General features: G+C 34.7%; 1 protein-coding gene across 1 annotated transcript in view; it reads right to left on the bottom strand.

Moving 5' to 3' along the window:
* Nucleotides 1–15,462, bottom strand: part of LOC122787923 (dynein beta chain, flagellar outer arm-like) — a 5,188,001-nt gene that overhangs the window by 4,766,932 nt on the left and 405,607 nt on the right. Inside the window, exon 15 of the mRNA XM_044054850.1 lies at nt 3,656–3,759. Within this exon, the coding sequence (XP_043910785.1) occupies nt 3,656–3,759 (104 nt within the window). The remainder of the gene's footprint in view (nt 1–3,655; nt 3,760–15,462) is intronic.

The following is a 15,462-nucleotide window of genomic DNA, read 5'->3' on the forward strand; positions in this document are numbered from 1 at the left end:
TACCTAATACTGATCTACCCAAAATTCAGCATTCTATTTAAATATATTCAACATTACAAACTTAACATGAATAAATCATCTATTTTTCCTTTAAACCCAAACTATAACTTAACTAATTACTTTACAGAGTCGGGAATTAAGTTAAATGACACTTTGAAACATTTGGGTATGTTTTTTTATCACAACACAAAAAAAAAATTACCAGATTAGTTTTATGAAACATTGGACAGCTAATGAACAGGATATCCTCAGAGGGGGGCAAATTAAAAGTCCCTCTATTGTCAAAGGTGGCTATTACTAAAATGAATATACTATTTAGATTACTGTTTTGATTTAGCACAACTAAAATAATTATACCTAAAAAATTGTTTTCAAAATCTTAAATGTTAATCTAAATTTCTTTGGAACCCAAATCAATCCTTATTAGCTATCAAAAATGATTCATCCCAAAAGGATTGGTGGTTTAGATCTCCCAGATTTTAAATTCTATTATGACATAATAAATGCTAGTAGAATTATAACAATCTCTGATTATTGTCCAACTAAAACAAAATGAAGCCCTATTTGGGTAAAAATATGGCATAATCTAGTAACTGGTTCCAAAATCAACCCTAAGGCCCTACCCTTCCTCAATAAAGAAAATATGGATGGAATCAAACTAAATAACTGCCTAAAAATATAACTATCTTGCAAAATATTATCAAATCTAACAAATCCTTTTAACATTTTCCAGCCACTCCACCTCAATCCAAATCTTAAATTAAATAACTCTTTGTTAAACCTGAAATTACCCCTTAATCAGAGAAATGAAAATATTAGATATTCATTATAAAAATCTTCTACTAATAATCTCAGAAATGCATTAAACCTTCCTAAAAGCTATCTAGTTATACTAAAGCAAATTAAAGAAATGACATCAACGCTATTAGAAGATCCAAAAATAGATGATAATAATATAAATCTCTGTAAGGAATTAATTACAGATATTAAATATAAAGATAATATCCTATACTCAGACTATTGGCCCACGATGCAATCTGAAACTCAATGTAATCAGAAATCTCAATCAATTCAGCTTTGTTTAAAACTAATCCCTTTAAAAAAAACTCATGTATACCCAATTCATGACAGTTAATAATGCCTATTTAACTCCTGTCAAATTCAATAAATATTATTCCTCATCTTCTCCTAATTGTCTATATTCTCAAGACTGAAGAGCAGACATTTTGCTTATATTCTGGAGCTGTAAATATTCATATAAGTTAATGGTGCTTAATAAGCACTAGACTTGAAAAATGGGGTACAAAAAGACTACTGTCTCTTGGGAATTCTCTATTTTACACATTTACCCTATGGATCTATCTAAATGAAAACTACATATCCTAATTACCCTTTTTTCATTGATGAAGCTATATATCTCACAAAACTGGCTTCATAGATCAAATATATCATGGAATGGCTTCAAGCAGATGGTAATTAAATATATAATGGCTGATAAATTAATAGTTAGCAACGAAAGCAAATGATCTTATTAAGCACAGCTATGGAAAACATGTTTTGATCACATACTCCAATAATTTCAACTAGGCACATCTCCATGTTAAGATGAGTTAAAGAGAAGTTTTATTGCTAACGTCATGTTTTTCTTTAATTTTTATCTCTGACACCATACTGCTATGTACTTTTGTTATTGTATTAGTTGAACTTATATTATGGCACTTGCCACTCAGTGTACATAGTTGTTATGTTATTTTCTTTTTTCTGTTAATACTTCAAAGTGTTATAAACAAAGCTTTCTCTATGTAATTATTATGCTCATCACATGTTGAAAAAGCTTTTTTATATTTCATTATGAAAATCCAAATAAAGATATTGGAAAAAAAAAAGAAACTGTGTTATCACAAAAAACTGACATGTCATTAGCTAATAATTGTTTGCACAGCTAATAGTAAGAGGTGGTATATATTTGAAAAAAAAGAAACAGTCTGAATGTTGGTATATGTAAGGAGCAAGACTTGAAATAAGAGTTGATATTTGCATTTATAAAATAGCAACTGAAATGGGTTTGCAAGATTAGTTACAGGAAGACAAATAAATCACAGTTGTGTAAGTAAAGTTACTATAACAGCAGATGTTTCAATAGACCACTGTTTCAAAAGTGTAGTATCCTAGGCAAGGGTGTAATCCAAATAGTTTAGACTACTGCAGTAGGGATCTAAATTTTTAACATCAATTATTTTTATATTCTCCTAATATTTTAGCCAATAGAACAAAGCAGCCAAATTTATAAATTTGTTGCTACACCCTTACTTGAATATGGTGTAAATTTGTAAAAAAAAAGTGTGCAGATGAAGCAAGCTCCCAGCACCTCCCACACCCCTGTAATTCTATAAATGCTAACTATAAGGTTACTCAGCCTTGCAGGAAACCGAATAATTATTTTGGTGATCTCGCAGTTAGTACATATACTATGTGCAAAAATATTTTGTACTAAGTCTGATAAATTGACTTGAATATATTCCCACTGATGCAACAAAAGATTCCTGCTCAAAATCAGGGACCAGAATATCAAAAGGCAGTCATCTTACTAATGCAATTTTATCATTGGCAAATGCTTTGAAGCTGAAAAGCTGAATTAAATGCATTCTAGCCTTTATGTCACTTCACAGTTCACCTCCAACAAGTGAGGACATGTATCTCACCATTGAAGAAGATGGCCTCCTAGCTTCAGATTTTAATATGGCTAGGGGATGGATTTTCAGTGAAACACTGATGTAGACAGTAAAGAATAAAACTAGAATGAGCAATTTAATCATTCAAGTTAATAAAAAAAAAATCAGATTTTTTTTTTATTTGCTATAATGACACTAGCCACCTCTCAGTATCCAGAAACAATGATGGATTGGGCATACTCACGACATCATGTTAGTTTGGGTGTGGATCTGACAATTACTAGAGTTAGTACATTTTATTTACTCATGCATTTACTTTCTTATTTATTTGGCTCTAAAAACATTCATCTGCTTATTTTCAGTAAACTGCACTTGTTGCTTACATCTGTTTCAGACAGGGATGCTCACAAAATGGGTATGTGACACTGTTCTAAAGTCAGGGAATGACACAGGAGAGTTGTACTAAAATTTCACAGTAGTGGGAATGGGATTACAGAAATCTGTGGATGAGTGCGACTATTAATATTTGAGATGGCTTGTTTTGAGTAAGAAACTGCATTGCTGCAAATATAAAAACTTTTTTAGTACCAAGTAAATTTAAGAATGTTTTACTGGATCATTACATTGAGGGTTACATCAACAGACATCAAACATAGTATCACATTATAATAGTGAATGTTTCTTATGCATACTTTACAGGGCAAGATTTAATTATGACAAAATGTTATGCATCTTTTTTGATTACTTATTAAGGTGCATTAGGAATAGTTCATATTTTTATCTATAACTCTAGAGTACCGAACAGTTATGCAGAGGAAAACAGTGTGAAGGTGAAACCTGAAAGACACAGGCTTATATCAATAATATTCACCTCATTCTCTCAGTCATTTGTATGTACTACATTGATTTATAGCTTGATAAGCATATTTCTTTCTGTCATTGACTACTTGGTTCTATGATAATTTCATTTTCATATACAGTACCTTTCCAGTTGTTCTTTAACCTCTGTATGCAGATGTCTCAGTTTCCAACCCCAGTCTCCTTCTAAAGAATGTGGACAGACTGCTCTTAATTTTGTCAATGGTTCCTAATGTAAATATAGAAAAAATTAAAGCAGTCAGACTTCAAGAACTACCAAGTAAAGCTATAAGAAAAAATGGCAAAATATGGAATTACATTTCATATACATGTTCTTACATGAGTTTATTTTCATAACTTACCATTTTATAAATTAGTAAAGTTGACTTATACCACTGTGAAATGTAGAAACTTAAGGAAATTCTGAAGTGCAACATGAGCTAGCAATTTGAGTGAGTCTTTCCATTCTGACAGGTCTGTATAGCAGCAGTGATGAATATAACATTTTCATATATCTGCATAAAAAATTACTTGTTTTTCTTTCGGCTTTTCCCGGTTAGGGGTCGCCACAGCGGAACTCCAGTCTGCTAAAGATTGGCAGTCAATTTTTATGGTGCTGAGGTGCCAGCCCAACCTTCAACAAAGGCACGCCCATTCACACATGTCTTTTGAACGCCACTCGACCACAGGGAGGACATGCAGACTCCACACATAAGGCGCTCCAGCCGAGAATCGAATGGGAGAACCTCTTGCTATGAGGCAACAATGCTACCACTGCACCACAGTGGCTACATCTGCATAAAAAATGACTAATTCTCTAAAATTAAAGGATGCTGATTATTTTAACAAATGATAAGTCAAAGTTCATTCCATTGGAAGCATCTTGACAGAACATGCTTTGATTAAAATTGGCCTCAACTTCTTCTGTGTGGAAAGCACCCTCCCATACCCATCCTGCAGCATGCTTCAGCCCCTTCTGACAAAACCTAACTATGGGATTGCAAAGCCTTGCATATAAACTGTAACTTCCGACATCTTTATGTTTTTTGAAGCACCACTGGCATTCAGTCTCATCCAAATGGACTTCAGGAAATTGGTCATCTCCAGAATGACTGAGTCTCATGCTTAAAGGGGTAAGTTCACTAGAAACTGAGCTATTTGCACTATCCCAACAGTCTTTTTTCTGTACAGTTATTCTGTTTTACATTATCCATTCTTATGTACTGAAAGGTCTCGTATGAATATCGCTGGGTCTGCTACACAAAGTCACTCATTTAAAATAAAACTAAGAAGATGATTTTTCAACACTCATTTTATAGCCATCTCAGTGATGCAATGACAGAGTGCCCATGTTAGTCAGGTCTTATTAGTGACCTAAGTCCTGGAAAGTCAACAGAAGGGTTGGTAGCATGAAAAGCTGAAAGACAAATCACCTGTTGCAATATAAGGGTGAGGGTCAAGCGGCTGCCATCAAGGCCCTAGGAAGTCTAGAAGAGCTGCTAGAAAGTAACCCCCCAGTGAGAGAATCTATCCTATGTGCATCCCAGGTACAAAGAATCACAGATTTCTCACAGTTGTGGGACTTAGAATGGTTGCAATCTGGGGGTGGAGTGTCAGTGGATAGGACATAATAAATGTTTTCCATAGTGTGATAGCTCTCTGTGTTTCTGTCATAGGTTTTAAGGGGAATAAATGGGAAAGATAAAGCAACCTGGAAGATGGGGGTGGGGTGAATTGGGCAGGACAAAAAATAGTTGCAGATTATTTGTTAACAGTGACTAAATAGCATACTTTTTTGTACTCAAGCATAGGTAGCAACTTGCCTTTGGTGTGCATTCTTCTCCCCATACCAGGTACTTCAATAAATTTTCCAGTTTTGACACTGCGGTGCAGCATAAGGGAAGGGTGCTCTACTTTAGAGTGTGCTGTCCTTTGGAGGAGATGTTAAACCAAGGTCCCAACATGCTTGAGTTGGTGGTAGCTCAGGTGGATGGAAAAGATCTGATGGCATCTATCAAAAAGAGCAGGGGTTGTTTTATTTGTACTTTTGCCCGTTATTTACACATTTCATATATCATATCCTTACACAGTATATACACTTTACTATTATTCATTAATTACCCACCTGATCCCTTCAACCACAACCATATTTTTATTTTTAACATTCTTTAGTGTCATTTTGTCATGCTATACAACAATTCTTCATAAAATCTTTTCCACAAACAACATATTGTCATAAATAAAACCTTATCCCATTTATAAAATATTTATGACCATGTTTTCAAATCCTTTTCTTTTATAATTACTTTTGGAAACACACTGCAAAAAGTCTTGTTTCCTCTGCAGTCCAGAAAACAATGTTGTAGTGTTTCTTTAATTTCACATATCTTACATTACTTTTCCTCAAATATGTCATATTTCCCTTCACAGCCAGTTTATCCAACACCAGTTTCCAAAAATATGTACCCACCCCCTCATAAAACAATCAAAATTTTGTTTGGTCTTTCTTTAGTTGTATCTTTGACATATTTTCTCCATGGAAATACAAAACAGTCCCTTCATTATTTTATTGTATTGTACTAACATTTCCTATTTCTTTGAGTATAATTTAATTAAATTTTCTATTATCTTTATCCTTTTTCATTGTCTTTGCCATCCATATTTTCACATTCCTATTTCCTTTTCTTTTATTTTATTTCTTCCCATACATTATAATGGGTTATAAACAATAACATTCCTATCATCAAACTACTTTTGTGAAGTACCGTTTTAACATCCAAAATAAATGCATTAAAGCAAAAAAAAAAAAAAAAAAGATTTATTAAATTCATCTCCAAATTTTCTTACTGTTTCACCTTTCATTGGATTTAATTTTTAACCCCATAAGAAACTAAAATAAGTCTAATAGTTCTTTCTCCAGAAAACCATAAAACATACATATAGCATATAAGTAAGCTAAGTTCTCCGATACATATGTATTTGACATTTGTTCTACCACTACCTGACATTTTCCAAGTATCACATCTAATACAATAATTTAATTTTTTGTGAAATGAATTCCCCAATCTATGATACTTCTCCAAATCCTTTGCACTTTTTTATGTAAGCCTACTCTTCCAAGTAATACTTTAGTTTAAATAATCACTTCTCTAATATACACATTATTGTTTGTTATTAATGCTAAGTCATTTGCATAAGATAACATTACTGGAAATCTTATTCCATTATTACCCTTCTTCTAGAACATTCTCACAGGTTCTAATGATCACATTCATTACCATCACAAACAGACACATATTTATAGGCTCATAGCTAGACTAATGGCATCAGAACCTTTTTAAGCCTAGCCATTCATGGCACAACCTTCGCAACTGCCAATGTCCAAGGACTAAAATGACTTTGTTACATGCCCGTGCCTTAGATAATCTACATCACTGTTTCATTCCCCATCTTAATATTTCCTGACCATCTTATTCACAATCACAGACACCAGAGATACTTTATAAACTGACTAAATAACTGTTAGCATTTTTTTACCTATACCATATTATTTCAAAATATTCCACATTTCATTATGAGTTATACTAACAAAAGCTTTTACCACATCACATGCCGCATTCTTCCTTTACCTTTCATGCATCTATATTACAAGATCGAAAGCTTAGGTGATCAAAAACCTAAACATCAAATTTGTAATATCGAACCCAAAAACGTCGAACGAGGCAGGAAAACACATCGGTCGGCAACAGAAAAAAAAATAAACTTACACCCAAACTAAGTGGGGGGTTTTGGCCCCCCACCCCAACTAAATATACCAACTCTGAGATTGCTCTACAGTAGACAAAATGGAAGAATCCAGCAAACATTCAAGGGAACTCTTTCCCTGCATTAAATCATCTGTTCAATGTTTTTTTGCTTTCGATATTATAAGTTCGATGTTTAGGTGTTCGATCACCTAAGCATTCGACCATGTAATATAGACCCCCTTTCACATCTTCTGTGTTTTCTACTACCTCTTTTATTATCATAAACAGTTCACTTACATTTTTTCCTTACTATATATGCACTCACAGTTATTACTTCATCCAAAATCCTAGTCTTTTATGAATAGCTTCCATAAAAAATATAATCTGTATTCCTCAGTGTTATTGACATCCAGTTTGTTTTTATTTCTTCTTTTTTCCCATTTTTCCATATAAACTTTATTACACCTTCACTAATTTCATCTTTTATTTCTTCCTTCATCTATTTGTTTCTTTCAAAATATCCTTTCTTTTCTGACTCAATCATTGTCTTATGATACTCTAAACCATTTGGCATACGAATAGATTCCTCATTCCCATAATTTGTCACTTCCACTTTCTTTCTTAGAATTTCTTTTTTCTTTTGCTACCTTTTTTCTACTTTCCATATATTTCTTCAACAAAATTCTTCTCGTACACAATAATAACAATCTCTTCCTGTTTATATTTTAATTCCCCATCCTTGTTTTTCATAATCTCCACTTCCTTTCATTATATTTTACTTATTTATCTAAAAATGTGTTACTTATTATTTTTCCATTTCAAACAGAACTTCTAACAATCCTTTAAATTGTTCATTATATTTATATAGTTTATCTCCCCTTCTCATAGTTACTACTTCTTATCACTCATAATTTTTCACAATTTTCCTTTTCTCATACTTCCCCTTCATTTCTCTGTGTCTGAATGAAATGTTTTATAGTTTTTTTGTACATTATCCACCAGTATGTTATACTCTGTAAAATGGTTTCACTGTTAGAATTTCCTTCCACAATTCCTTCTTTTCTTTTTGCATATATTCCTTATTTAACTTATTACCTGTTAATTTTTTATCCCTTTATCTTCTCTATTTCATTTTTCCTTATGACTGTCCATACTGTTCTGTAGTTAGAAAAACATGATTCTTTACTTTCTCCATCAATTTATTTCATATCCTGTGAATAAATTACATAATCTAGTGCCATATGTAAATTCTCTCTTTTATATGTAAATTATTTTTCATCACCTCTTTCATTGTTTTAACATACTTTGTCATTTTGACTTTTTTCTTTCCTTAAATTACAATGAAAATGGTATAATATAATTACATACAATTTGACTATCACCTATTTTTATATCAAACATTGTTTTTCTCTCCCACATTTGTATATGCATATAGTACAATTAATCTTACAGGCTTCATTTTTTTCTTAAATCTTGTACTCACACCCTAACTGACAGTACTATTATGCACACAATGTTCACGTCTTCAGTTTAACAAGCATTGCAGTCCCAAAACTGTATCTTAAAATCCTTATCTGTATTCACACAACTCTCCACAACCCCACCCACATCAGTTCAAGCCTTTCCTTTTTTCTTATCTCCATCCATCATTATTCCTATAAAGAAATTACATATGCATCAATCCTTTTATTCCAACCATACACAAACATTCTTCTCATGTCATTCTTTTTACTGTTTACAGTTAACTAGACCACATTAATATAAAACTGTTTCCTGTATTTCTTCTTTTTTACCCCATATTTTGTTTTTATTTCCTCCCCTTGCACTACCACTGTGGGGTTTGTCTTCTGCCATTCTGATTCTCCACTAACCTATCCCACTTCTTCCTCCTTGGTGTCAAGTAAATCATATTTATTCCCAATCAAAACCCCCTTTGTATCTTCTTTCCTTATATTTTCTCCCTCAGTTTTTACATTTAATCCTTGTTGTACCTTTTTTGCTATATTGTCCCAGTTTCCCAGTTATAGTTGTCCACTGTCTGATCCAGTTCTATTTCTTTATTTAACAATTTCTCCCTTGATTTTTGTTCTATTTGCTCCCTGTCACTTTTTTCACTATTCCCTCCATTTATAATTAAAGGGTAATCAACCAAAAATGGTCATCTCCCATACATTTTCTACAATTTGGTTGGTACTTTCTCCTTGAATTATCAAATTCTCTGTATTGCCAACTTCCAAATGGCTACAGTGAGTAACAGCTTAATTTTAGCTCTCCCAATGTGAAAACAGAAACTCAGAAAAAAAGAGTCAGTGAACTTGGTTTTTTTTTCAGAAAATTTCAGTAACTGGCTAGTAAGTGAACTGCCTGGATGCCAGCAAAAAATAAATTCAAAGAACCTGAAAGAAAATCAATCACAAAAGGTAAAGAGATAACATTGACTGGGAAGAATCCTGCAGCAGTTCAGCAAAGAGCAGTGCAAGCTCCAGTTTTGTTGCAACACTTGACTTCCAGTAATCTACAGGAAAAAGTCAAATTTGCTCAAAGCTGATTAAAATAAATGAAACAATGAAAGAGTACATCAATTCAAATAGTCTAGAAAATGGAAGATGCTTTAAACAGATATTCAGATGAGGTGAACAAAACTGCAAAAATGAGAAGTCAAAATGAAGAAAAGGCTAGCCGAGTACGAGACTGCACAAGAAGAGATGCTTCAAAAAATAATACTATTAGAGGACATAGCATGCAGGGAAACCCTAAGATTTTCTGCTGCACCAGAGAAGCTGGAGTGAACAGACTCTATTAATTTTATGAAAGCATAAATAAGCAACTGGACTGGTATTCCACAGCAGAAGTTGTTAATAGAAAGGATACACTGTGTGTATGCTCCAAACATGGCCATCAGAGAGCAACCTAGACCTTATAATAGTAAAAATGCAATCTTACCTGCAGAAAGAGTTGATTCTGATAAAACTGTGGCAGGACAAAATACGAAAAGTGGGAGACAACAGACTCTAGGAAATGATTACTCACTGTACACCAGACAGAAGAGGAGTACATTTATTCCTTTTAATCTGAGTATGTTGAGAAACAGGTGTATGATTCAAGCTGCTGGATCCAGCTAGTTTCAGAATATTCTTTCCTGGGGGGTCAAAGTCATGTTTTGATGCAGGACATGGTAAGGAGAAAATACAAAAGTTTGCCCAACAAAAAGTGAGCCATCAAACAGAAGGGGATTCTACTTATTATTCTTCTGGTAATAAAGCCCATAGAGAGACTATGCCAGTAAAACCTTTTCCAATGTTTCAAAGGAAAATGCTTGAGAGACACCAATAAGCACAAGAGTTGACAAGAAGAACCAGGTGTGTCCTGGAAATGAACCAGAGACAGATTTGGAAGATGGAGTTCAACTGGAAGAAAATCAGCAACTCAGAAATTGACAAATAAATGTGAGATTATAAAGCATTAATTATATTTGTGAAATATGATAAAACAAGAACATTTAGAAATATTGGACGTCTTTGACTTTGTTAAACTTTTGTTGGAATCCAAAGCATAAAGTCCTACTGTATATCATTAATGTTTGGATTCACATTTAGGAGAGGGGAGAAAAGGAAAGAAAGAGTTTACTGTAAGCAAATATGCACCCCTCCTTTCTTTTTCCTTGTTTAGTTTTAAGAAATATACACACTGCAATGTAAAAAGAAAAGAAAAGTCTGGACAAAAGAGTATGACTGAAGAAAAATGTATATGCTTTTTTCTTACTTTTGCAAAGTGGAATGACTAGATTAAGGCCATTGGATTGATCTAATAATAAGTTTTAATGGGAAGCAAATAAATAAAAGAACACTGAATAACTGTTATATAATTAAAAATTGTCTTCTAGCAAGTACTTGTAATAGAGACAACTGTGTATCTGGTTCTCAAGTCTTTATGGAGACAATCTAATAAGGGGATAATAAAAACAGAATATTCCTTTTTTCAATGGCTAGGAGATAATGTTTTCTGAAAGCATTCAAGTGTTTTTTCTAATCTGGGAAAAGAATAAAGATGAGACAAAAACAAACAGCACTTAGGGGATTTAGAAACAGGCTGTACCGTGCATCCTAGCATGGATAACCTTCCTTATAAGTTAATGCAAGCCACCCAGTTTGGCTGTCAGTCTGGAACAATTGTTCCTATTAGGAGGGTTAAACTTCATTATTTGAAGATGTACATAGCCTTGCGTGTTAGTATTTAGATAATAGGACCTGGGGTGTGTTTGTTTTATTGTTTGAGGGTTTCATTAAAACAAAAAGTCTTTTAAGATATAACATATGTTCAAAAGGATATGACAGGAAACAACTTTACAAGATTAACCTGCCAAACATTAGTGCATGTATGTAAAACACAAGCTAAAACTAGATGCTTAAAAAAGTTGTTACACATAACAAGTGGGAAAAATAACTTCTTAACATAATGACAACACTTTCCATATTATCTTTAAATGTGAATGGCTCACACATACATACAAAATGAAAGAGTAACGAACTATATTAGAAAATGCAGAGTCCAAATAGCTATGCTACAGAAGACATATTCAGAAAGAAATGAACATGTGAATTTGATAAAGAAAGATTTCAGAATGGCTATTCAGTGGAATATCTGGGACAAAAGAAAAGGGGAGTACTTATATTAATTGCAAGTGTAGCTCCAATAGTGATAGAAGTGGAAGAAAATAAAATAATGGTGGAATTGTAGTACTAAAGGGCTACAGGCAAGGAATGAGGATTATACTGGCATGTATTTATATCCCACCTAAAACTGCTACAATGGATACAATTCTGAGATAAATAATCAGCTTTCAGCAGGAAATATTACCTGTAGGTAGGGACTGGAATTTGATTTGCAGCAGTGAGGCTGTATCTGGGGGCCATGATGGGAAAATCTATCAAAAGAGGGTACATTTTTTTAGAAATTTATGAAAATGTTTGCTGTGGAAGTTGTGAATTCAGTAGTAGCTCAGAATGAATTTATATATTAGTCCTCAAGATACAATAACTGAGCAAGATTAGACAGAAATTATATTTCACAGGAGCATGTGTATTTAATTGAGAACTTTGACACACATCCAATAATTATTTTGGATCATGTGAAAATAATTATTAAGATAAAAATGCGGGGTAATGAAGTGAAGATGAGACACTGGCTTCTTCCCCACCTACCTCTAAAAAAAGAATAATTTAAGGAATGGGTACTGGAAATTATTCTGGAGTTATTAGGGAAGATAATGAGTACTCCAGGATTTATAGCTAGTGGGTGGGATAAAATGAAAATGGAGTTTAAAAATAGTGTAGAAATAAAAGAAAATGAGATATAGTTAAGAAGTTACAAGAATTATTTAGAGGGGCTGTCAAATGTAAAAGTATTGCAGAATAAGGGGAATCTCACAAAACAAGAAAATCTGCAATTTCAGAGTGCCGAGATAATAAGGGAGTACATTTTTTTATAATAACGCCAGAGCACAAAAACTGTTGGCATAATGACTTATACAACAGGAAGTAGAAAGGGTTGTTGCCAGCTTAGGAAGCCTATAACAAGAAAAAATATCCAGAGATCCTGTAGAGGTATTAGATATATTTCAGACATTTTATGAAAATCTGTATAAAGCAGAGAAGTGGGGAAATCAAGAAAAAGCACAAGTGGAAATATTTATGGAAGACTTAAATATGCCAAGGTTAGAGGTAAATGAGGCTCAACAGTTAACAATTAAGATAGGAGAAGATGAGATAAAAATGGCGATGTACAACCAGTCTCCAAGAAAGTCTCCAGGAATAGATGGCATTCCAGTGGAAGTTTTGAAGCTCAGAGGGAAGAAAATAATAAGGATCAGGAAGATTGTAACAGATTTTTAAAAGGAGGGGAAGCACCAGCACCCTGGAAAAAAGCTGGTTGTAACACTTAAAGCCAATAAAGATCCATCAGATCCAGTTTCATACAGCCCATTTCAATTTTAAACCATGAAAGATTACAAAGTGTTTATGTCTATCATTTCTAAAAGAATGACAAAGGTGCTGCCAAAAGTGACAGATATGGATCAATGTGATTTTGTGGAGGGGATACAAACATTTGACAACATTAATAGAACAATAAATACCTAAAGAGGGTAAGGATCCATCAGATCCACCTTCATACAGGCCTATTTCAATACTAAACCATGATTATAAAGCATTTATCTCTATAATGGCTGAATGAATGACAAGAAAGTGATGGCAAAATTGATAGATATGGATTAATTTGGTTTTGTGGAGGGTACGAAAACATCTGACAACATTAACAGAACACTGATCTGCCAGAGGGAAGCAGAATGTAAGAAAATACCACCATTGTTGGTAGGTCTTGATGCAGCAAAAGCATTTGACAGAGTAAGCTGGGACTTTATGAGCAGGACAATGGAAGCATTTGCATTCTCTGATTCTCTGATAAAATTATAAGGTTGATTAGGAGGCTATTATTGTAGCACACAAAATTGCTATCAGCACTAAACATTCTACAAGGAAACAGCTCCAGTACTTATTATTAATGCCCACCCCTCCAGACATGTCTAAAGGTCAGTTCCCTGTGCTTTCTCCTATTAACCTGGTGAACTTGGGCATCCTGAGGCAATTTAGCAACTGCCTCATGTACACTGACAACCCTCTCCTCTTACCTCCCAACACTCAGACTTGCAAGAGATACACTTATATATCCAAACTGGAAGCCATGCACTCTCCAGCCAGGACTGGAATAGCTGGTCAAAAGGAGAAGGTCAACACTACGACCACACCACATGGAACACATAGCCCTCCAGAACACATACCAGCATGGTTTTCACATAAAAACACAAACCACACACCCACCTTTGTGGAGGCTCTCAATAAAAATCTACCCAAACAGCAGAGACCTCCAAGGCAGAAATGCACTCAACCACCACAACACAACACTAATCACAAGACACATAACTCTCCTAAACAGTGTGCCACTCAACCAAAGCCCCTAAGGCAAAACAGCATCCCCAACACACTAGTCATAGGTGACTCGATAGTGAGGCACACTGATGTCCCACTCGCTAGGTTAAATAAAGGAGAAAGTAACAGTCAGCTGCGCGTCAGGTGCCTGGATCTGCCACATAACACACGCACGCACTCAGGTCCCTCAACAACGGGTACAAATATGGCTCTATCATTGTACATGTGGGTGTGAATGACCTGAGAAATACCTCCTTAGACTACATGAAAAGAGGTATGGAGGAGCTTTCAGATTATGTAACCCAGGCGAGTATGACCCTATCCCTGAGCAGCATCCTACCATCACCCAGAATTATACCACAGTACAAGCAGAAAATGACTGATTTCAACAATTGGCTAGGTTTCTGGTGTCATTCTAAGGAGATCCAGTATCTGTCTGCCTGGGATGACATGACTAACAGACCTTGATGCTTTGCCAGTGATAGGCTGCATCTGTTACTGTTGGGCTTCCGGAGACTGGCCAAGCCTCTTGCCACCCCTATAGTGGTGTTCCAAAGACCAAATTACCACCATAACAGCTACAAACAAATGCAATCTGAGGGTCATGCTGCTCAATGCTTGAAGTCTAAATCTCAAAATGCACTCACTCGAAGCACTCCTTAAAATGGAGAACATCGACATTTCTGCCATAACAGAGACCTGGTTCAAGGCAGCAGAAAGCACCCCTGCACTCCCGGGTTATAACTCATTCCACACCTTTCGGCCCCAGAACTTGGACCGGAGCTCCAAAGGCGGTGGTGTTTCCATATTCATAAAGGATGCGCACACCTCCAGACTGGTAGCCCAACATAACGCATCTGAGATACTTCAGATGTAGCTAACACTGGGTAAGACAGCAATTCAGGTCATAGCCTGCCATAGGTCCCCAACCATGTCTCAAGACTCACAATCCATGTTCCTAAGCACCCTGGAAAATATTAGGGTCCAACCCAACACTCTCATACTGGGCAACTTCAACTACCCCTCCATTAACTGGGAAAACTACGCATGTAGCAATACACTTTCCCAACGTTTCCTAGAATTCATTAATTCCAATGGCCTGGACCAGCTCATTCTTACCCCCACTAGAGATATTAACATCCTTGACCTGGTCATTACTAACTTAGGCGACTGTTGCTCTACACCAATAGTCAACTCCTTGCT

The sequence above is a fragment of the Protopterus annectens genome, chromosome 13.part0, assembly GCF_019279795.1.
Source record: "Protopterus annectens isolate FY-2018-M chromosome 13.part0, PAN1.0, whole genome shotgun sequence".
NCBI lineage: Eukaryota > Metazoa > Chordata > Ceratodontiformes > Protopteridae > Protopterus > Protopterus annectens.